The sequence below is a fragment of the Brachyhypopomus gauderio genome, chromosome 16, assembly GCF_052324685.1.
Source record: "Brachyhypopomus gauderio isolate BG-103 chromosome 16, BGAUD_0.2, whole genome shotgun sequence".
Taxonomy (NCBI): domain Eukaryota; kingdom Metazoa; phylum Chordata; class Actinopteri; order Gymnotiformes; family Hypopomidae; genus Brachyhypopomus; species Brachyhypopomus gauderio.
Genome location: NC_135226.1, coordinates 1,023,556 through 1,047,759, shown reverse-complemented (window position 1 = coordinate 1,047,759; position 24,204 = coordinate 1,023,556). Strand labels below are relative to the sequence as shown.

At 46.7% G+C, this 24,204-nt stretch overlaps 1 protein-coding gene across 1 annotated transcript in view; it reads left to right on the top strand.

Annotated features, from left to right (window-relative positions):
* The window catches only part of fndc3ba (fibronectin type III domain containing 3Ba), a 186,984-nt gene that overhangs the window by 81,197 nt on the left and 81,583 nt on the right, over positions 1-24,204 (top strand). Inside the window, exons 4-6 of the mRNA XM_076975704.1 lie at positions 14,735-14,811; positions 20,002-20,233; positions 20,509-20,802. Of these exons, the coding sequence (XP_076831819.1) occupies positions 14,735-14,811; positions 20,002-20,233; positions 20,509-20,802 (603 nt within the window). The remainder of the gene's footprint in view (positions 1-14,734; positions 14,812-20,001; positions 20,234-20,508; positions 20,803-24,204) is intronic.

The following is a 24,204-nucleotide window of genomic DNA, read 5'->3' as shown; positions in this document are numbered from 1 at the left end:
TTCTCACAGCTGCAGGGAAAAGGGCTCCCAGCAGGTCCCGCCCACTGTGCCTACCTCACCACACAGCTTAAAGGGCTCCCAGCAGGTCCCGCCCACTGTGCCTACCTCACCACACAGCTTAAAGGGCTCCCAGCAGGTCCCGCCCACTGTGCCTACCTCACCACACAGCTTAAAGGGCTCCCAGCAGGTCCCGCCCACTGTACCTACCTCACCACACAGCTTAAAGGGCTCCCAGCAGGTCCCGCCCACTGTGCCTACCTCACCACACAGCTTAAAGGGCTCCCAGCAGGTCCCGCCCACTGTGCCTACCTCACCACACAGCTTAAAGGGCTCCCAGCAGGTCCCGCCCACTGTACCTACCTCACCACACAGCTTAAAGGGCTCCCAGCAGGTCCCGCCCACTGTACCTACCTCACCACACAGCTTAAAGGGCTCCATTAATTGATACATCTAAACACCTAAAGTTTAATCACATTTTTTTTATATATATAGTGCTTTTTACAAAGCAGCTTTACAAGTGTCCAAGCCTCCAGTGAGCAAGCCAGGGGCGACAACATGACAACAGTAATTAAAGATATAAATCTAATATATCTAAATATATCTAAACGCCTGAGCAAAGACATCGATACATAAATATACGCAGGAGACCTGCGAACTGGTCTGAGTGACAGGAGCACTGACCTATCACTGGAGCTGCAACGCAGCACATCTGTGTGACTATAAGGACCAGGAGGGAATCTCTGTGACTGGGTCAGACTGGGTCAGACTGGGTCAGACTGGGCCAGACTGGGTCAGACTGCACAGATGTACACTTGCTCCATAAGCACACACACCCCTCAACAAACATTCCCCACTCAGGGATCTCCAAACAACACACCTGGCCCAATATCAACATGTGTGTACACACACTCACACACACAGCCCAGCTGTTTAGTATGCAGACTGCAGTCTGGACTTCAAAGAGAGACTAACTCTCACTAACTAATGATTACTGTTATTTTGTCCTTTGAGGGAACTTTTATAGGTTATTCATGTACAACCTGCAAAATAGAACCAGACAAATTGTGTGTGTGTGTGTGTGTGTGTGTGTGTGTGTGTGTGAATTGTAAGTTAATGTTTTGTGTTTCTGTGAGAGTTCTGATTGTGAGATTGATGTGTTTTTGTGGGTAAACTCGCATGCACGTGTGAGATTGGAAGTCTGGCCTAACTGGTGAGGGGTGTGTGTGTGGTCTATTCTAATCCATTGGTCATTTTTTGTTTTTCCTCTGTTTATCCTTCTCACCTGTGTCTCTTTCTTTCTTTCTCTTTCTTTCGATTTTTTAAAGTTCTCAAATATCACCTGCTTGTTACTGAATATATTCAGTAAAAGTAGGATTAACACCACCAACAATAAAATGGCGATAACAATATCATAGCCAGAACATCACTCTCGTCATTCTCATTCTGACACACCACCACTCACCTGAACCTGCTCCACCCTCCCACACCACCACTCACCTGAACCTGCTCCACCCTCCCACACCACCACTCACCTGAACCTGCTCCACCCTCCCACACCACCACTCACCTGAACCTGCTCCACCCTCCCACACCACCACTCACCTGAACCTGCTCCACCCTCCCACACCACCACTCACCTGAACCTGCTCCACCCTCCCACACCACCACTCACCTGAACCTGCTCCACCCTCCCACACCACCACTCACCTGAACCTGCTCCACCCTCCCACACCACCACTCACCTGAACCTGCTCCACCCTCCCACACCACACTGTATGACACCTTATAGAACCAGAGCTTGGGCTCTTTGTCCCCATGTGGACACGTGTGTACACAGCAGAGGGTTTCACCCATCTGTGCGTCTGCCTTTTCCTTCAACTGGATTTGTTCTGATCTTCAGAACTTCCACATGGAGAAGAAGGAAGTTTCATGCCTTCTCTTCAATGAGCATTACAGGTGCTAAGTTGTTATCTGTGACATTTGGCTGGAGACTGCTGAGACTGGGGGGACAGGGAGGAGTTTGATGTGGCCAGGCTTTCTGACCTGCTTTCTTCACACACCCACACACCCAGTCAGACTAAATTCAAACTGACCTACATGCCCTTCTGGAAGAGAAGGTAACTGTAGCAACCTTCTCTGGAAACTCATCCAATCTCCAGGTATTTGTGATCCTTTCAAGAAGGTCAGCATTTTTTTTTTTTTTGGTTTGGACTTTTTGAAAATATATTTGATATAAGGTAACTCAATTAATGATGTGAAGACCAGTGTTAGAACTGTACGTTCCAATTGAACATCTGTAGAAAGTTTGACATGGTAAACAAAGAACATGAGCATCCACCAATTGTTGAGGCAGAACTTGATGGGAACTCTCAGACTGAAAATCCATAACTAGCCAAACCATTGGCTGGAGTTTTTCGGGGCTATATGTTGGATTCTGCACTTTATAATGTTTTACTGTGTCTAATTAGCTATACTAGGGGGAATAAGGGATGAAGGGGTTACTGCTGACTTCAGACTCGATGGGAACATTTTTATTATCAAATGTCTGAGTCTGTGGCTGAGCTACAGTATATGACTAAGACTGTGTTGATTACTCTCACTCCAGACAGCATGCTGCTATTACAGTCAGCAGAAAGATGTGACAGAACCAGTGTTGCGAATAACGCTGTTAAAAATAACGGCGTTGGGTAACGTTAGGTAACGTTGTTATTTTGTCAGTAATGGGATAATATAATTAATTACTTTTCCTGTCGTTAAAACGCCGTTGACGTTACTGGTCATTAAAAGCGGTGCGTTACTATATATTGATATACTAACAGTAATCCGAGCCGACCGCTGCCCAGACTAGTGAGGAATAACAGATCTCGATAGGTCACAGTTCTCTGTGTAACACCTGTTTAACTTAACAAGTCAGTAAGCGATTGGCTAAGGCAGCGTTATTGTAGCCAATCAGAGAGTGTTTTTACACGCTTTTATACAAAGATTTGGGATTTTAAAGGATTTTATCCTGCACTGGTCTGTTGATGTGCAATAAATATCAAAAGTTTCTGATCTACTCATTTCAACTGACTGTGAAAACTGCTTTTTCGAAAAATCTTTATTCATTGGCATATAACTTTATTTTATTATTTTTTTATTTTTTACTGTAATGCAAGTAGTGAGTAACTATAACTAATTACTTTTTTAAAGTAATGTTACCAACACTGTACAGAACACACACAAACGTCATCTATCAGTTGTGAACCTCAGGACATCCTACAAGCTTGGGCCTCTAAGATCCTTTCCATCATGCTGCTGGACAGAGATACTCACTATAAAACTATAATCATGGATGTCATACAAACATAAGCTGTACTCAGGCTATTATCTACTCATTTATGGTACCATTAATGCAAATAATGTTCTATGACCAGTTCTTCTAAGTCCAGTGAATGGCTAGTGGGATGGATTTAAGACTAAAAACAAGGAAGGATCAGCCCTACCGAAACTGATTAGCTGTTTTTTCTGGCCATGGCTGTGGATAAAGGGGTTTGATCATGTGGAGTGCGAGGGGTTTGATCATGTGGCCGGGCATGGTCAGCCTTGGCGTAAGCAGCGTGAGAAGAGGCATGCTCGTAAAAGCCCAACATTTTCTCCAACCAAACTTAGCAAGCTCTCATGTGTTATGTGCAGCTGTTGTAGTTTGATCCAGAATAGGACTCTCAAATAAAAGAGGTGATGGCCAGTGGTGTATGCCTTCCTGTCTGAGAGAGAAAAGGAGAGCACAAGATGGAAAGAGAGAAAGAATGAGAAATTGCAGCCTGATTTTGGGATGGTGTGCTGTGTTGGCGGTAGGGCTGCCACAAACGATTATTTTTATAGTCGAATAATCACCGATTTATTTTTATGATTAGTCAACTAATCGGATCATATATTAATTTAATATAAAACATACAGCTTATTGCACTAGAATGCAGCTGCTATTATATAACCATCATTAGATTTCAGCTATATGCTAACTAAAAATAAAATATCATAGTTCATTAAACCTTTAACGAAATATGCAGCTTGTTGCAACAAACAATTATTAAAATAAGCATAAGGCACTGGCTTAAACAACACAAAAATAAATACATTAATAAAGAAATAATTTTTTAGGATTTTCTTTCTTTCATTTGTCTCTGGCATCAAACTTAACTACATTTAAATCAAATTAGGTAGATACCTGAAACTAAGGAATTATTCAGAAAAATAAACATGAATGCAGGCTAAGGCTAATGAAACAAATCGCCATCGCTAATGTTAACTTTTACAGCTATCACAATGACATTCAGTTAACGCTCCGTTCATGCAAATTTTACCAGCTAACTAGCAATTTAGATGACAGAGATGACGGTCCCTCTTCATCATTGTCACAATCAGCCACAACGTGCTTCAGGTGCTCATACATCGTGGTTGTGCTACCAAGGAAAGCAAGTTCTGCCTTGCAGATATTGCGTTTTGAGTTCCGTAGCCGGGTAGCCATGATACCAGAACCTGTCTGTATAACGTCCTGGGACGTCGTTTACACTACTGCGCATGTGCGTCACTGGAAACTGACGCAACAGTTTGTAGAGAAAAAAGTAAAGAAAAAAAAAACCTGACGCATCGACTATTACATTTGTAGTCAACATAATCGTGACTAGTCAACGAATCATGGCAGCCCTAGTTGGCGGAGTGTTGGCGTTTGAAGAGGTGGGGAGGGGCCTAAGGTCCAGTGGATTTTGATGAGGCCAGACCATTCACCTTCAAACACCATCCCTACGCTGACTGAACTGGACACACACGCAGGCACACGGATTGTCTACATTATTGGAACCCATGAAGTCAGACTTCATCAGTTTATGTAAGAGAGAGAGAGGCGTGTGTATCTGTTTGTGACTGTGACTGTGTTATTTGGAGGGGTATGTGGATGAATAGCACAATGTTGTATTAATACATCCATTTCTCTTGAATGGAGATGAATCCCAGTGAGATGCAGTCTGATTGGAGCTGATGGTGGACCTTACCTATTGTCTGCTCTCTCTTAACAAATGGGTTGGAGGCTTTCTTCTCTGCGTGGCACGTGGGGATGGGGGAGGTAGAGTCCTGCACCGGGTCGGGTACCCATGGGTACGGGCAAATAGATGCTGAAACGGGTGGGTTTTACACATACCGCAATTTTACGGGTGGGTATGCGGGCGGGTAAGTTAAATACGGATGGGTAGCACATGAATATGTGGTCATTTTTAGTAGGCTTTTATTTGCTACGTAATGAACATAGTTTTACCTTGTGCCTGATTACCACCTCCCAATGGTGGTGGCGAAGCTCAGGGGAGCTTACTTATACCGTAGCTCCGTTGGCCAGAGCGGGCTGAACTTTACTCTTCACCCGTTCTGGGGTAATACCCAAACTTCGGTTCTTTTCCAGCGGAAACATGAGCAGAGGCTGGTTATAACGCAGTACCGGGCATTTATTGTAGCTTGCTTGGTGGTTACAAAGCAAATGGGTGGCCGTGCTAGAACAAGGAAAAATGACGAGAGAGAACTTGGCGTTTAGGATTTGTGATCCAAGAGCGCAGAACGCAGCTCAAACCTGGGACTGTGGACGATATACTGTTCCTGCTCAGTAACCTAGGATAGATTTGTGAACCTATGCGATTTTATTTAGTTGTTATACTGGCATTTGTTCCCTCTCGTTTTGCGCTGTGTTATGCCACCGGTTGGCTACATACATTTTCTTGCGTTTACCAGTTGCTACTTTTAGATAGGAATACTGTTCCTGCACAGCAACCTTAGATTTTATTTTGTGTTGTACTGATGTTTTTTCAGAGGCGCATTGAAAAATAAAGTGCTCTATAGGAATCCTTTCGATTTGTGTGATTTTTCACGGGCATGGGTGGCTAACGGGTAGAATATTAACGGGTCCGTGCGAGTACGGATTTACCTTTGAAATAGCCACGGGTTCGCGGGTGGGTGCTGTAATCTGCGGATAAGGGTGGGTGCGGGTCTCAAAAAACGGACCCGTGCAGGGGGGAGGTAGGATGGGGGCGGGGTTGTGCTTCAGGGGCTTTACCCCCTCACACAGCTCTGGTGCTGGCGAGGTCACGGGGGTGTAAACCAGCACCACCACTCCTTCCCCTCACAATGAGCCCCTCTCAGCACTCAGCCAAAGGTTCACATGCTCCCAAGGTTTCGAATTTTCAGCCCAAAAACCAGCACAGGTCAGGGAGGCCCAGACGGCCCCCTGCCCAGCCTCCCTGCCGACGGCCCCCTGCCCCGCCCCCCTGCTGAGACTAGTCTGGGTGAGAGAGCAGCATAAATTCAGATTTAGCCGGCATGATGTAGTTGGGAGATGGTGGGTGTAATGGGTGGAGCTGGGGGATGGTGGGTGCAATGGGTGGAGCTGGGGGTGTAATGGGTGGAGCTGGGGGATGGTGGGTGTAATGGGTGGAGCTGGGGGATGGTGGGTGTAATGGGTGGAGCTGGGCGATGGTGGGTGTAATGGGTGGAGCTGGGGGTGTAATGGGTGGAGCTGGGGGATGGTGGGTGTAATGGGTGGAGCTGGGGGGTGTAATGGGTGGAGCTGGGGGATGGTGGGTCCATCCTGAAGAAGGTTCTCTACTCATAGATCTCAGCTTGTGCCCATTTTTATTGAATAGATGAGTCTTGTTTTTTTCCTTTTATGTAACAAAATTAACAGTATATTTCATTAAGTATGTTGTTAAAGTGTTGTATATTTTTGCCGAGCTAAAAATTAAGCATCTGCTATGGGGGCTAAATTAGGAATTATGAGGGCAGAGTTGCTATTGCACACCTGATTTGTGCTCACTCGAGGTGAACGGCAGGTGAAGGTGACCAGGTGGAGAGGGAGGGGCTGTGGAGGGTGGGGACATTACCTGCTGAACTTACCTGTTATGAAGCCATGAAGCCTGAGCTGAACCAAGAATCTAACCCAGTATGTGTGCTGAATCTCGCCCGGTACGTGTGCGCAGGGAAAGCCAGTCTGCAGGAAGTTCTAGTGCTTGCATTAGTGTGTTCACGAGTGTCTAGTTGTGTGTGATATGGTTGCACAATGCATGCAAAGCCTAATAAATTGCGTTATATTAAAATGCACTACCATAGGATGCATACACACGTGTGCACTGTGCTTGTTCTACAATGTGGAATCTTTAAGTAAATATTCATCGCTTTATATTTAACAAGATGCATAATAGGACATGTTTGAAAATCTAGATATGCTGTCAGATTAAAGAGGTTGTGTGTGTGTGTGTGTGTGTGTGTGTGTGTGTGTGTGTGTGTGAGATGGAATGCTGATGAGTGCTGTCTGCACTCTGCAGCATGTTGGAACTCGCTCCGTCATACGTGACAGATGCCATGTGGTTACCCACGCCTGCTTGAGGTTCAGCGTGTGTCTTTGGCCTTCATTAATTACATGTAGTATGTGCAATGGTGTGTGCATGTCTATGTGTGCATGTCTATGTGTGTGTGTGTATGTATGTGTGTGTGTGTGTGTGTGTGTGTGTGTGTGTGTGTGTGTGTGTGTGTGTGTGTGTGTGTCTCTCTCTGTTCCCCTTTCGACACTCTGTTTACTGTGGAGCAGGTCAGCTGACGTCCTTTACTTTTTTCCAGCTCAGCACTTTTGTGTGGACAGTTTGGTCATGAGGTGTGAACAAGTTTCCAAACGGATGTGACATGTTTCAAAGAATTATGAATTATCTTTGGATTGTGTGTGTGTGTGTGTGTGTGTGTGTGGGGGGGGGGGGGAGTACATGAACACTTTGCAGGAGTATATATTCTTTTGTCTTCACTGTGGCAGTAGAATGCTTCAGATTCTAGGCCTGTGTGTGTGTCTGTGTGTTGACTGTGTGCATGTGTGTGGGTGGACACACTCTTGCAACACTCTCCACACTCCCCAGCTACAGCATTGTGCCGTAGCGTCCCCTGCAGACGCTGCTGTTATCCAGATGTTATCCAGATGTTATCCAGTGCTGGATAAACACACAACAGGGCGCGCACACACACACACACACACACACACACACACACACACACACTGAGGCTGGCTGGGAGCAAGAGCCTTCACTTCCCAGCACCCCTCACTGACCTCACACACACATTCTACATTCCCTCGAGGGATGCAGGCTGCGTGTTCACACACACACACACACACACACACACACACACACACACACACACGGCAAGTCTACTCTCTGCATGGTTCTCCTGCAGCAGAAGGGTGGTTCAAGTGTCTCTGCTGCTCACCAGTCTTTTTTCATTCTCCCCGAGTCTGCACTAGCTGGTCGGGCGTTGAGAGTCCCAGCTGCACGCCGACCTGCTGCAAACGTGCACATGCACCATTGCTGTGAGCATCGTGGTGGATGGTGCTGCAGGAGTCTGCTCACCTAGCTCAGCAGTATCACGATAACATCTGATATGCCTGGGAATGTAACCTTTATATCAGAGCAATGTGGTATTTTTAATCTCGAGGGTTATCAAGTCCTAAAGGAAGGCACAGATGACTCCCTCTTTCTGCTTTGATTTATGTGTTTTGTTTAAGGTTCCTGTTCGGCACACACCATCTAAGTTTGAACTGGGAATATGTTTTGTGCTGACAATTACAGGCTGTTCAACACAACCTGGTTTCCCTGCACTATTGTATGTTTTTGTTGGAAGTTTCTGGATTGTTTTCCCCAATTTCTACACACTAATTTGCTTTTTTACAAATCTATTTTTGTGGGTTTGATATGCCAAACTAATTTGTGTTGGACTGTTTGTCTGAATTAGGCCACGTCGTGTAACACCTCTGATGGTGGAGCTGATGGAGCTGATGCAGTCGGGCTGGGCAGACGCACACAGTTCGGGGAGACACAGAGTGTTGATGTAAAGATGGGGGATGAGGATGGAGAAGGTTCTGGATGGGGCTCACGGTGCACATTTTACCAAGACATTCACCACATTTTTACCATTGGCCAAGCACTTTCATCCAGGGTGGCTTAGTGGTTAGTCAGGCCCATGTGTGTCCTCCCTGGAAACTGAAACCATGACCTTGGTGATGAGGGCCAGCTTGAGCCAGAGTGTGAGGTACAGACCCCCCTGTGTCCACATCTGCCCACATCTGCAACCGAGTCATTGGGCTGTACAGAGTACATGTCTAATGAGGTACATGTCTAATGAGGTACATGTCTAATGAGGTACATGTCTAATGGACATTCGTGTCCTTTGCTTCGTAAATAGCAAATGTTTAATTTTAATACTCGATGAGTAAGCAGTAGGACGAAGACCTGTGACGGTCCGTACTACTACTATCTACTCTACTACTACCGTACTACTACTATCTACTCTAGCCCCTCCCTCTCCACACTAGCCCCTCCCTCTCCACACATGTCTCTCTCAGGATATGTCCTGATAAAGCAGTTGTGTGCCTTGAGTAGAGCCTCCCGTGTGCTTCCCAGCACAGTGGCTGCATGGGAGAACAGCCACTCCACCTCCACCACCTACTCCACCTCCACCACCTACTCCACCTCCACCACCTACTCCACCTACTCCACCTCCACCACCTACTCCACCTCCACCACCTACTCCACCTACTCCACCTCCACCACCTACTCCACCTCCACCACCTACTCCACCTCCACCACCTCCACCACCTACTCCACCTACTCCACCTCCACCACCTACTCCACCTACTCCACCTCCACCACCTACTCCACCTCCACCACCTACTCCACCTACTCCACCTACTCCACCTCCACCACCTACTCCACCTCCACCACCTACTCCACCTCCACCACCTACTCCACCTCCCCGACCTACTCCACCTACTCCACCTCCACCACCTACTCCACCTACTCCACCTCCACCACCTACTCCACCTCCACCACCTACTCCACCTCCCCGACCTACTCCACCTACTCCACCTCCACCACCTACTCCACCTACTCCACCTCCACCACCTACTCCACCTCCACCACCTACTCCACCTCCACCACTTCTTCCACCTCCACCACCTACTCCACCTCCTCCACCACCTACTCCACCTCCACCACCTACTCCACCTCCACCACCTACTCCACCTACACCACCTACTCCACCTGCACCACCTCCTCCACCTCCACCACTTCTCCCACCTCCTCCACCTCCACCACTTCTCCCACCTACTCCACCTCCACCACCTACTCCACCTCCACCACCTACTCCACCTCCATCACCTCCATCACCTACTCCACCTCCACCACCTACTCCACCTCCACCACCTACTCCACCTACTCCACCTCCACCACCTACTCCACCTCCACCACTTCTCCCACCTACTCCACCTACTTTACCTCCACCACCTACTCCACCTCCACCACCTACTCCACCTACTCCACCTACTCCACCTCCACCACCTACTCCACCTCCACCACCTACTCCACCTACTCCACCTCCACCACCTACTCCACCTTCACCACTTCTCCCACCTACTCCACCTACTTTACCTCCACCACCTACTCCACCTCCACCACCTACTCCACCTACTCCATCTCCACCACCTACTCCACCTCCCCCACTTCTTCCACCTACACCACCACCACCTCCTCCACCTACACCTATTCCACCTCCTCCACCACCTATTCCATCTCCACCACCCCCTCCACACACATCTTTTCTTAGTGAATGATCTGGTCCCTCTGGATCCCACAGACCTGCTAAGGGAACATAATGTGCTCTGTGAGAGGTGGAGAAAGTGTGTGTGTGTGTGTGTGTGTCCACAGCTTAAGGAATGCTGGTGTTTGCTGAGCAGTGCGGAGACTGTTCACACACACATTTCCCAGGTCTGAGCATATTAGTGTATCTGTCCTGGAGACCTGAATAGAGCCTCTTGTGCGGGTGAAAGAGGGGGATGAGGGGGCAACAGCTGGGGTAGTTAGTTAGTTGGGGCAGAGGCAGGGGCTGGGGTAGATATTGGAGGGCAGGGGATTAGGTAGTTGGATTGGGGGACTGGGGCTGAGATAGCTGGTTGGGGGAGCTGGGTAAGATGGGAGGGGGAGCTGGGTAAGATGGGGGGAGGGGCCAGGGTAAGATGGGAGGAGGAGCCGGGGTAAGATGGGAGGAGGGCCGGGGTAGGATGGGAAGAGGGGCCGGGGTAGGATGGGGGCGGGGCCCATCTTACCCCGGCCCCTCCTCCCATCTTACCCCGGCCCCTCCCCCCATCTTACCCCGGCCCCTCCCCCCATCTTACCCATCTCCCCCAAAGAGAGTAAATCCCATGATTTACTCAGAGATGACAAAAAATAGCCTCTGGAATTTTTATCATTATCCATGAGCTTTTAGATTATTCCCACTGGCCGGCGCAGGTTCCCTGTGGGCGGTTTGTGAGCAGCCGTTGGTGGTGATGGTGATGGTGGTAATGGTGATGGTGGTGGTGATGGTGGTGGTGGTGATGGTGGTGGTAGTGAGGGTGGTGGTGGTGATGGTGGTGGTGATGGTGGTAGTGTGTGTGGTGATGGTGGTGGTGGTGGTGTGGAGGTGGTGGTGTGGAGGTGGTGGTGTGGAGGTGGTGGTGTGATGGTGTGGTGGTGGTAATGATGGTGGTGGTAATGATGGTGGTGGTGGTGGTGGTGGTGATGATGGTGGTGGTGGTGATGGTGGTGGTGGTGATGGTGGTGGTGATGGTGGTGGTGATGGTGGTGGTGATGGTGGTGGTGATGATGGTGGTGATGGTGGTGGTGGTGATGATGGTGGTGGTGATGATGATGGTGGTGGTGATGGTGGTGGTGGTGATGATGATGATGGTGATGATGGTGGTGATGATGGTGGTGATGATGATGGTGGTGGTGGTGGTGGTGGTGATGGTGGTGATGGTGGTGGTGGTGGTGATGATGGTGGTGATGATGGTGGTGGTGGTGATGATGATGGTGGTGGTGGTGGTGGTGATGGTGGTGGTGGTGATGGTGGTGGTGATGGTGGTGGTGGTGATGGTGGTGGTGATGGTGGTGGTGATGATGATGATGGTGGTGATGATGGTGGTGGTGATGGTGGTGGTGGTGATGGTGGTGGTGATGGTGGTGGTGGTGATGGTGGTGGTGGTGATGGTGATGATGGTGGTGGTGGTGGTGGTGATGATGATGATGACGGTGGTGGTGGTGGTGATGATGATGATGATGATGATGACGGTGGTGGTGGTGATGATGATGATGATGACGGTGGTGGTGATGGTGGTGGTGGTGACGGTGGTGGTGGTGGTGATGGTGGTGATGGTGGTGATGGTGGTGGTGATGGTGGTGATGATGGTGGTGGTGGTGGTGATGATGATGATGACGGTGGTGGTGGTGATGATGATGATGATGATGACGGTGGTGGTGGTGGTGATGATGATGATGATGATGATGACGGTGGTGGTGGTGATGATGATGATGATGACGGTGCTGGTGATGATGATGGTGGTGATGACGGTGGTGGTGGTGGTGGTGGTGATGGTGGTGGTGGTGGTGATGGTGATGGTGGTGGTGTTGGTGGTGGTGTTGGTGGTGGTGGTGGTGATGGTGGTGGTGATGGTGATGATGGTGGTGGTGGTGGTGATGATGATGATGATGATGACGGTGGTGGTGGTGATGATGATGATGATGATGACGGTGGTGGTGGTGGTGATGATGATGATGATGATGATGACGGTGGTGGTGGTGATGATGATGATGATGACGGTGGTGGTGATGATGATGATGACGGTGGTGGTGATGATGATGATGATAATGACGGTGGTGGTGATGATGATGATGATGATGATGACGGTGGTGGTGGTGGTGGTGATGATGACGGTGGTGGTGATGATGATGATGATGATGATGATGACGGTGGTGGTGATGATGATGATGATGATGATGACGGTGGTGGTGATGATGATGATGATGATGACGGTGGTGGTGGTGGTGATGATGATGATGATGACGGTGGTGGTGATGATGATGATGATGATGACGGTGGTGGTGATGATGGTGATGATGGTGGTGATGATGATGATGGTGGTGGTGATGGTGATGATGATGATGATAATGATGATGGTTGTGGTGTGGTGGTGGAGCGTGGCTCTTCACAGCTGTGCTTGTGACTGGGAGGGATGTGTATTCTCTGGAGAGGCAGCTCCTGCTCCCGTGTGCTAATGTGCGGGACTTCATGGAAAAGGCCGGAGAGTTTGAGCTGGATGTGCGCTGGGAGGAGACGTGGCTTCATATTCTGTGTTTCTGACGGAGCCCTCCACCTTAACACGAACATCCACCTTAACACGAACATCCACCTTAACACCACCGCACACACATCCTCTGCTCTGGCAATAACAAACACCACCATGTCCAATTGCAACATTCTCCCATTGTTATACACTGTTTGACGCTGACATTTTGGTTGAGGTTCCCAGCCAAGAGCTTGAAGGAAGAAAGGCTGTATTCAGGGATATTTGTATTTTGTTACTCATTTTCCAGTGTACTTTCGTAAGGGGACACTGTTGTGTGTCATGCTTTTCCTTCGCAGTGAAGAATTGTATCGTTATTTATCAGCTCAATATGTTTGCTCACACAAAGGAGTACTTACTCACATTATCAGCCAGTTTTTCCACGGAACCTCCTCTTCCTCCTCCTCCTCTTCCTCTGAAACTGGACCTCATGTTTCTCCATCACTGTCCATGTACATGTCCCCTGTTGACGCATGCGCACACACACTCACACACACAAACACACACACTTAAAGCTCTTCCAGTAAGAACTCCTCCTTCATTCTTACCACTCAACCCAACGGGGCTCTTTGATGTCAGATGGACGTCAGTAGAGTCGAAGCTTCTGAAACTGACGCTGCTGCTGCTGCTGCTAAATATTTGCTCCGCCCCTCCTGCTCCGCCCCTCCTGCTCTGCCCCTCCCACTGGAGCCTTTGTGATCTTTGATGCTCCCTCCTTTTCATACGCACAGACAGTAGAGCTTGGCTGTGCAACACAGGACACCGTCACATGGCACTGTGCCATCGCCATGGCCACTGGTTTGTTTTGAAACCTCCTCACGAGCTGCGCTCTTTTATTCCGATCACTGTTGTTTTTATTTCCCACAATTCAGCTGGGGTTGAAAGTGCTTCAGGCACTTCTTGGTGTCCTGAGGCGCGGCCGTCCTCCTCTCCTTCCTGCCCTGGTCCTTCTGGAATGTTCCTTCAGGATGTGACATAGAAGTTCCGTGTTCCTGCGAAGTCTGTATGCTTTTGCAGTCCCTGAGGTGTTGACTGCATTACCGTCTGCAGTGTGATTTACGTGGGCCAGAGTGGAGCTTGGTGACGTTGGTGCCCCAGGGACTTTGATGGCTTTAACAGAGAGATGGGCACAAAAACAGAAGGAGAGGCAAAACCCAGAGAGAGTGAGAGAGAGACAGATGGAAACACGGAAACGGACCATAGTGGAAAAGTCATCTGTGCATCAGAAACCAATCATAGTGCATCACTTCTGTGTGCGGTTGTGTGTGTGTGTGAGTTTTTAGGATGTGCATGTGTGTGTGTGTCTGAGGTCTGTGAGAGTGTGTCTCAATACCCTACGTCTCTGGAAATGCTCTGAGTCTATCCCAGGAAGGAGGATGTGTCTGATACAAAAATAAATGATGCTGATTGATGAATTGAAGTGAATGCTTCTCTTGGCTGGCTGGCGTGTGTGCATATGCGCATGAGTGTGTGTGTATGTGTACTTGATATCAGAGCATTTGACGGTTGTCTCTTGTCCACACACAGGGCCTGCTGAGGTTCCTATGATGTCACCCAATGGCTCCATTCCTCCAATCCATGTGCCTCCTGGCTATATCTCCCAGGTGAGTGTGTGTGTGTGTGTTCGTTACATTCTCAGACATGAGAATGGCTGTGTTTCTTCTAGCTCAGGGGTGCTCATTACGTCGATCGCGATCGACCGGTCGATCGCGAAGGAAGTGTCGGTCGATCGCGAAGGAATGTGCGTAGATCGCGTCACATAAAATAGTAGTAGATGAATCGCACATCTGCACTGACGGTTGTATTTTGATTGACATTCACGGTAGCCAATCTGCAATCCACTCAACAAATTACGTTCGCTTGTTTGTTTGAAACAAGCACTGCTTGTTTGGGGGACATGTATAGGGGACGTGTTTAGGGGACATGTATTCTGGTCTGTTAGACCGCTGTTCACTATGTCTTTGGCAAAACCTTATCCCCATTAGCATTTCAGCAGCTCATACCAGCAAACAGTGTTTTTGTTCAAACCTGCTACTCTATAAACATCCAAAGTATGAGATGACAGACTAGAAACTTTCAACTGCTTAGCTAGCTACACGGGTCATTTATCCTAAGTTATTATTTCACTGACTTGTCTCGAGCCATGTCTGCAAACTAGGACATTATTACTAGGACATGATTTGAAGTTCAGTCCCTCTCGACTCTGATGGAGACGCCTGTCTGTCTGAGTGGGTTCTCCATCTCACACTCACTATTTTCCTTCTCGTTTTGGTTTTGCCCTCGTACCTTTGTGTGCGATACGATCACAGTTCCTGGCTCTGCTGTGAGCCTTTCCCACTCTGTTACCATGGGGGACTTTCAGTATATTAACTACAGCATGACTGAACCATGTTGACTAATATGTGAGATGACTCACCAAGTCACCACAGGTGACTCTAGTGACAACTTGTATGTTTCTTCCCTGCTGTCGATGGCCTCATGGGTGTACAAGATACATTCAGATGAATTTCTGGGATATGTCTGTCTGTCTGTTTCACCTGTGTGTTTGGGGTGAGGGGGTTGACATGGTGGTGGGATGCAGGAAAGGATTCTGAGGGAGATGGTTTCTAGATCCACTATGTTCACCATTCTAGAGGTTTTCTCATTTGAAGTTGCATTCTGTAGAAGTTTCTAATTTGGACAGAAAGTGCTCATTATAAAGTGCTTGTAAAGCTGCTTTGTGACAACAGCTGTTGTAAAAAGGGCTATATAAATAAAATTTGATTGATTGATTATCAGTACAGTGGGGGGTGTAGTCATCGGGGTGTTGTCCGTCATTGTGCAGGTCTCTTTGTCCTTTTCTCCTCTTTCTTTCTCTATCTTATGTGGACTGAGTACGTTAGAAATGTGGTGCATCATTAGTGTGAACTGTGATTTGTGGAGGCACATGTGGTCAGCAGAAGAGCTTCCAGCAGTGAGTCATGATGAGATGATCCATTAGTGTAGTACAGCCTGATCCTCAATTACTCCAGTCTGTTAGCCCAGACGGGGAGGTCAGGATTTCACTCCCCAAATTACTGATCTGGACATCCAAACTACAAATCTCAAGACTCAAGATTTTTTTCTTGAATTATTCAGAGCACATGTTTCCATGAAGCAGACACGATGATCTCTGTTCAATAACATAATGACAAAAGGCCAGACACCTGTTAACCCTGAGTGGTAGGTCATTGAATGATGGATCAGTGAGCCTGTGTGTGTTGTGTTGTGGGGGTGTGTGTGTGTGTGTGCCTGTCTGTGTGTGTGCCTGTCTGTGTGTGTGCCTGTCTGTGTGTGTGCCTGTCTGTGTGTGTGCCTGTCTGTGTGTGTGCCTGTCTGTGTGTGTGCCTGTCTGTGTGTGTGCGCGCGTGTGTGTGCGCGTGAGTGGGTGTGTGCCTGTCTGTGTGCAGTGTGTGTTGGTGTGCGTAGTCTGTGTGCAGTGTGTGTGTGTGTGTGTGTGTGTGTGTGTGTGTGTGTGTGTGTGTGAGTATTCCGCAGGGTCATGGCTCCTGGCACTTTTTCCTCATTTACTAGAACTCCTCACTGCTCACGTCATCCACTGTAACTGCTGGCAGTGAGCCAATTTTTTTGCCTTTATTTAACCAGGTTAGTCCCTTGAGATACAAGATCTCTTTTACAAGAGAGACCTGGCCAGCTGTAGTCCAGCTGTAGTCCAGCTGTAGTCCAGCTGTAGTCCAGCTGTAGTCCAACTGTAGTCCAGCTGTAGTCCAGCTGTAGTCCAACTCCCCTTCACTCCTGTTGGACTCCTGTGCTTAAGTGTCACTGTGCTTGCCAGTGCGTTTGGGGAACCGGTGGTGTTACTTTGACCTGCAGGGACTGTATCACCCAGTCGTTAGAAAGCTGCCCTGCGACACACTCACCCTGCTGATGTCATTTCACTGAAGGGTCTGAACAGGGAAAACACAAGGTTCATGTGTACAGAGGTTGTATCCCCTCCACACTGCACCCTGCCCTGTCAGAGATGGGGCAGAGGAGAATGTGTGGGGGAGGGAGTAGAGGCGAGGCACTTAACTGAGGCAGAGGGAGAGAGAGAGATGTGGGGTTGGAGGAGTGTGTGGCAGAGGGAGAGAGAGAGATGTGGGGTTGGAGGAGTGTGTGGCAGAGGGAGAGAGAGAGATGTGGGGTTGGAGGAGTGTGAGGCAGAGGGAGAGAGAGAGATGTAGGGTTGGAGGAGTGTGAGGCAGAGGGAGAGAGAGAGATGTGGGGTTGGAGGAGTGTGAGGCAGAGGGAGAGAGAGAGATGTGGGGTTGGAGGAGTGTGTGGCAGAGGGAGAGAGAGAGATGTGGGGTTGGAGGAGTGTGTGGCAGAGGGAGAGAGAGAGATGTGGGGTTGGAGGAGTGTGAGGCAGAGGGAGAGAGAGAGATGTGGGGTTGGAGGAGTGTGAGGCAGAGGGAGAAAGAGAGATGTGGGGTTGGAGGAGTGTGAGGCAGAGGGAGAGAGAGAGATGTGGGGTTGGAGGAGTGTGTGGTTGGTATACAAATCTGGTGACTCTGATGTGAGAGATTTAGATCAGACCATGTGCCAGCTCGGAGCAGGAAATGGCCACATTTATGCAAGTTATGTGAGATCGGATCAGGAAACGGTGGGTGGCAAAGACCTACCGATCAGGGATTTGCAGGAATAGATTAAAACGGTTTTGTCCCTGTTGATCAAATGGTTTGAGATGTGTTAGATGTTCTGGATCCATTTGTCTGGACATGGCAAAGCTGCATTAATTAACAAGACCAGAGCTGAATTTAGAATTGCTTTTATGTGAGTGCCTAAGCCTGCTGTGGGGTCAGAGGTCAAGGGTGAGTTCCCTCAGTACATGTTTAATTTGCATAAATTGAATTAGAGATGATTTTTAAACACACCCTTTGCAGAATCCCTGCATCGCGATGATATTTGACTTTTTCCGACCGATGTTGTCTGCCCAACAGTGTTCTGTATGAAAAATGAAAGAGGCCGCTGAAGATCCCTTTAAGAACGCTCCGAACTGCACACGCGTGTGTATAAACACGAATCCACAAACACTTAAATGTAATTTTGAAAGCGTAATTAGATCCATTGTCCTTAGTTCAATACTGCGCATAAATATGCATACTAAATAGAAACTATTGTTTTCACAAAATAAACTATTGAAATGGTTTAAAATGGAACATACGGTTTATTAATGCATTAATATGCATTTTTCTTTCCAGTGGAACAGTCATAGAAGTCAAATAATATATGGTTCCCCAAGCAATGGTTACAAATCAGACAACTAAGCTTAGGAACTCTTAACCAATCAAATTTATTCATTTATTACCTACACATATAAGTAACCTAGAGTAATGCTGACAATGGTGGTTATGTGGTGAACGTGGCAGCTGTACAAAGAATATTGGTTCTCAAGAGGTTATTAGAGAAGACGCCGTAATCAGCGTGGAAAAGCAGCTCATCTTAACGCAGTTGGGCGTCTAAGTGTGGGTCAACTTGATCTCCCTGATGATGAATTGTGTGAGATACCAAATGCCTAGGGAGGGGATCATGGCTCTCTTGGTCTCATACAGGAGGAGTTAACAAGAGCCACCAGAAGAAGTTTTGCCCTCAGTCCCACCATTCAGCTACTCACCGCGCTTCGTTTTTATACATTTATATATATGGCACTGACTTATACCACACTGGCCCCGAGTTTCTTCATAATGACATATATCCCATGGCCCATTTGGCCAATTACAAATGAACTATTTAATTTAATTTATTTATTTTTATACATAGGGTGAAGTCAGCTGAAATGGGCCATTTTATTGCATGCTCTTACACAGACGGTACATATAAATTGAGGCCCAGGTTTGACACTCTCCCACGGTCAAAAAACAACCAATGAAAAAATACACAAAGCAAGATTAGCAAACACCCCTGCACAGCCTGCACCCCTGCACAGCCTGCTATGTTTTGAAGCATCCAAAGGGCACAGAGGACTGGTTGGCTGGTGTCTGTGGTGATGATCTAAATGCATTTATTAAAGAAACTTTTTATTTCATGTAAAGTTTCATGGCAAAGACAATAGCGTCAATTTACTGTTAAAATTTAAAAGAAATGACTGGTGCCGTCTCATTTCACTGGCCCATTTAACTGAACCTTGAGAAAAAAATGAAGAGGGAACCTTCTAAATCTTATAAATCTAAAACAATGATTTTTTTTCCCCCAAATTTTTTGACAAAAAATATTTTGAGAACCTGGTCAATAACAATGTCCTTAAATCTCAGGTATAGCATGTTTGATAGTCTTATAAACCATTTACCAAAAAGTGGCCAATTTTAACTGACTTCACCCTACATGTTGTATAAATACTTTTTTGTTGTTTGATTTTATGATTATTAGTAATACATAATGTATGTAAATCGGTGGTTCACTTTTTGACTGGCAAAGCCTGTTCTTTGCAAACGTGGGAGTGGAGTTAAGTAAGTACTACTTAGGGACTTGTTCGTAAGTTAGGAAGATAAGAAGGCTTTTGGGAAACCGGCGTAAAAACAGCACTCAGTTACGTCATTATTAAAGTTATTCGTAAATTGTGAAGTTCATTCGCTTTCAGGAAACTCACCCCAGAGTTTTCTCACTCCAGCCATTTTCTCACTCACAGCTCAACACGCTCAACATGTTCATCAAAGCCACACACGTTATTAAATCATCAGTAATCATCAAATCATCATTATGATGAGTGGTATAGTTGAAAGAACACATTGTAAAAGGATGACTGACATTACTCTGATATGCTCTCCCTCTCTCCCTAGGTGCTGGAAGATAACACAGGAGTCCGGAGGGTGGTGGTAACTCCCCAGTCTCCTGAGTGTTACCCACCCAGCTATTCTCCCGCCATCTCCCCCACCCACCACTTATCCCCATACATGACCCACCCGCACTTCATGCCCAACTCCCACACAGCCTTCTACCCGCCCGTCAGCCCTGGGGACCTGCCCCCACACCAGTTCTACCAGCACCACCTCCCACCCATTTACAAAGAAGGTAAGATTGCATGAGGTGTCCTCCCCTTCTCCACCCTGGTGTCAGCTACGCTGTAGACACTGCACCCATCTGCCTGCCCACACACACCTGACTCCATTCAGAAAGGGCTTGATAATCACCCGTGATTACCTGGTTCAGGTATGCTGGTGCAGGACACAGTGTGCGCAGACCAGTAAGACTTCCACCCCTGTAGATGCCTCTGACAGCAGAGTACTGTCTGGAAAATCTATGCCGATAGTGTTTTACCACAGTGACGTGTGTGGGTGTATCTCCAGAGATTATCCCCATCATTGGAATGAACTACAGTGGGCGGGATGAGCCATACAAGCCACACCCTAAGAAGATGAAGGAACGGATGGAGCGTCAGAACTGTGTGAACAACCCGCCCTCGTCTGCTTACAAGAGCAACATGACCTGCAGCAGCATCTACAACGGCTACAGCAAGAGCCACGTGGGGGGTGGAGGAGGCGGAGGGGGGTTGGGTGGAGGGGGCGGAGCCAGCCCTGGAACCAAGAAGGTGGGCCGAGGGCCAAGGAGCAGCCCCAGGAGTCAAGACCCCGATGTGCCAGGTGAGAGTTCCTATGGGTGTGGTCAGACATGTATAAAGTATTAGAGACCCATACTTGAGTAAAAGTACAAGTACTCTGTTCTTTAAAACTTTACTTAAGTAGAAGTACAGAAGTATTCAGCATATTTGTACTTACGTATTGCAAGTAGTTTATTCTAAAATGTATTACTCAAGTACTGAAGGTAAAAAGTACAAGTGTTGTGTTTTGAATTAATTAAAGAAAGCCGTCAAAGTTTGATTATCAATTGTTTTTATATATTACTTACAAATCAAAGCTGTCAAAGACCACAAACACAAGTGTTCTGTATGTACAAACAAGTAGCAACTTAAAAAAACTGGGCTTAACACTTCGTACACAAAAAAACAGATAACCTATGTCCCGCTACGTCGTAGGTTTCACACAGAAGTACAAGTTCGCCTTAATTTAGCTGAGAAAACGAGGTGTATTTTGGACGTAAAATCCATCCGTCGGATTCTAAGGGTGAGCCTACAGCCCTGCGTTTACCCTCAATAAATGCCCTACACTATAAAAATGGGCACATGATTAGTCAGCATGAAGAGACACTGCTTACTGTTGCTAAAAACACAACTCAGTGTGACATCGCCTTTATGATTGCCAGCTAATGTTAAGTGAATACTGCAGCACGTCATGAACATAATTAGGTTAGTTAGCCAAGATATCTAACCTAACTTGCGCTTACTGACAGCTAAAGCTGGTGTGTCTTCTGTGCGTTATATTTATAACTTACATTGTGTAAGACATTGTGTTACATGTGTTTCATCAAGTTCGAAGGTGAATTTTTGAGGGCCAATATTTCACCCTCTTTAGGGAGGCAGAGATGGCACTTCATCCTATAGGAATTTACTTTCACTCCAGCAAACGCAAACACTGTCTCTAAGTAGGGCCAGGGGTGTCTCCTTCCTCACTCTCTCCACCACGATCACTCGATGTTGAAGGTGTGTAAGACACCAATATATGTACATTAAAACGCCAACAAGCTTATAATGCAGCACTTATGTTGCTCTTCTGCTGTTACCAATCACAGTACCATCTCTTTTAATGAGATAAAAAGCGAATTATTTGGAATAGTGTCGTACAAGTGCATGAATTCCACCTTGTAACTTCGCACATACAAAAGTCGAGAGGTGCACAAAAAAATAATACTCCAGTAAAGTACAGATACAGCATTTTAGTACTTAAGTACAGTAGTGAAATAATTCTACTTCATTACTATACAACTCTGGGTGTGGGTGACGGACATAGCATCAGTCCAGTCTGTTAGCCTTGTTAGTAAGAAACAAGAATCTTTAGGATTAAAACACACATTTACATTATTTGAATTCAACATCTAAGGGAATGAATTTTATGCTTAATTAAACATCTACAACTGTTTGGGACAGAGGGCAGGACGGAGATGGAGAGGGGGTCCTTTTTTCTGGCTAGCTGGCAATGGAGGAGGTGCTATCAGTTTTCCTGCTCCTACAGTGTAGCCCTTGTTAGTGGGCTTGACCCACATATCTCCAGGGTTGTGTGTGCTGAACGTCCCTGTTGAGGTGCATACCCCTCCCCCTTATATCACTACCCCCAACCAGGGTCACTGTCAGATAGGCCCCGCCTCCTCCCCATTATCACTGCTCTAGAAAGCTCCTCCCATCATTCTCCCACAACATCTACCCCGCGCGTTTGTGGTTGTGGACTGGGCCCGTGGTTCTGCTCTGCTGTGTCTCAGATGGGTTTGTTCTTCAGACCAGGATCTCCACAGTTCTGTCAGTGAAGGTGGACCTGTCATTTTCTGACATCATGGAAACATGTTTGAAAAGACCTGCACAAAACAGGAGGTCTTGGCGTTTGAGCTCTTAAATATATTTATCTACTCCCACACACACACACACACAAACACACACACACACACACACACACACACACACACACACATGCCAGCATGCTCAAAAGTGGATGTCTGTTCGAGATAAGAGGAGTAATCCAAGCCATTGCTCACTTGAAACCACATTAAACCAGGAGAAGCAAAGCCAGTCTGGCGTCATCTAGTGGAGAGATGCTATGTTTGACTTTACAGCTTAACCACCAGACCATCCTGCATTTGAAACACTTGTTTTTGTCAAATGATACAGCTGTTTTGTCTCTAGCTACTGGTCCTTGAGATCCACTAAACACGGCAGGCCATAAAGCAGACCTAGGGTTCCTAGATTTGATTCAGAACTGGATTTGTTTGAGATTTTACCTTCAGCTTTCATGCATGTGCGGGGTACATGCGACACATCCAACTAAACCAACCACAGCCTTGAGTCCAACTATAAGGAGAGAGCCCAGAGTTAGCCTGGGGCATTAGCCATCAGCTCCATTTTTGAAAGGGGCAGTGATGGATGAATTCAACTCATATCATTCAAGAAGAATCAACATCCTTCAAAACACCCACTGTATTCCAAATGATTATGGCAGTGATATTTTTGTCAGATTTTCCTAAATGGTCAATGCAAATGATGAAATTAAACCGTTTAAATATATAAAGAGTATAAATCATTTTTTAGCAAAACTCCCTATGATAACAGAATTTATTTTAAAAAATAAACTCAATGTTTCAAATTATTATGCACAACAGAATTTCAAAACATTTTATAGGTTGTAAAGAACAAATGATCATTTTGAACAAATGATTCTGAATTTGCATTAAGAATAGAATAGTCTTTTATTGTCGCTGAGGAAACAATGTTAGGAACAGTGTTGCAGCAGTGAAATTGGGTTGGCATCCTCTTTCCAAGGCAGCAGTTTACAAAAACTTACAAAACACTAAAATAAATTAAATAGACATATGTACATTTGCATTTTTAATTGTTTATAAAGTGCTATGTGATAAGTCACAAGTGATAAGTGACATTTAATTAAATCAAAACTATTTCAATCAAAAACATCTCAACAGGCCCAGGTACATGTTAACATCCCTTTGATATCATCTTCACAATTCTTGCATTCATCGAACTTGAGTTTTTGGAAAGTTTTTGCTTGATTTTATTGGCAGGATGTCAGAACCTCCCAGAGCTGCTTAGATATGAAGTGCATCTCACCCTCATCGTCTTTTGCTTGAGGACTACAAAGGCTCTCAATAGGGTGGAGGTCAGGGAAGGGTGGTGGCCACACCAGTAGGGTGGAGGTCAGGGAAGGGTGGTGGTCCCTAAAAGGAGTTTCTCTCATTTTATGCCCATCTTAAATTGTATTCTTTGCAGCATGAGATAGGGCTGCACGATTTGGGCAAAATATCTAATTGCGATTTTTCCACAGAATATTGCGATTGCGATTTAAATTGCGATTATTTTTAATCCATTAAATCCTAAACCTGTATTCGTGTTTCAAATATCTGTCAAATATAAGTATAAACTTCTACAT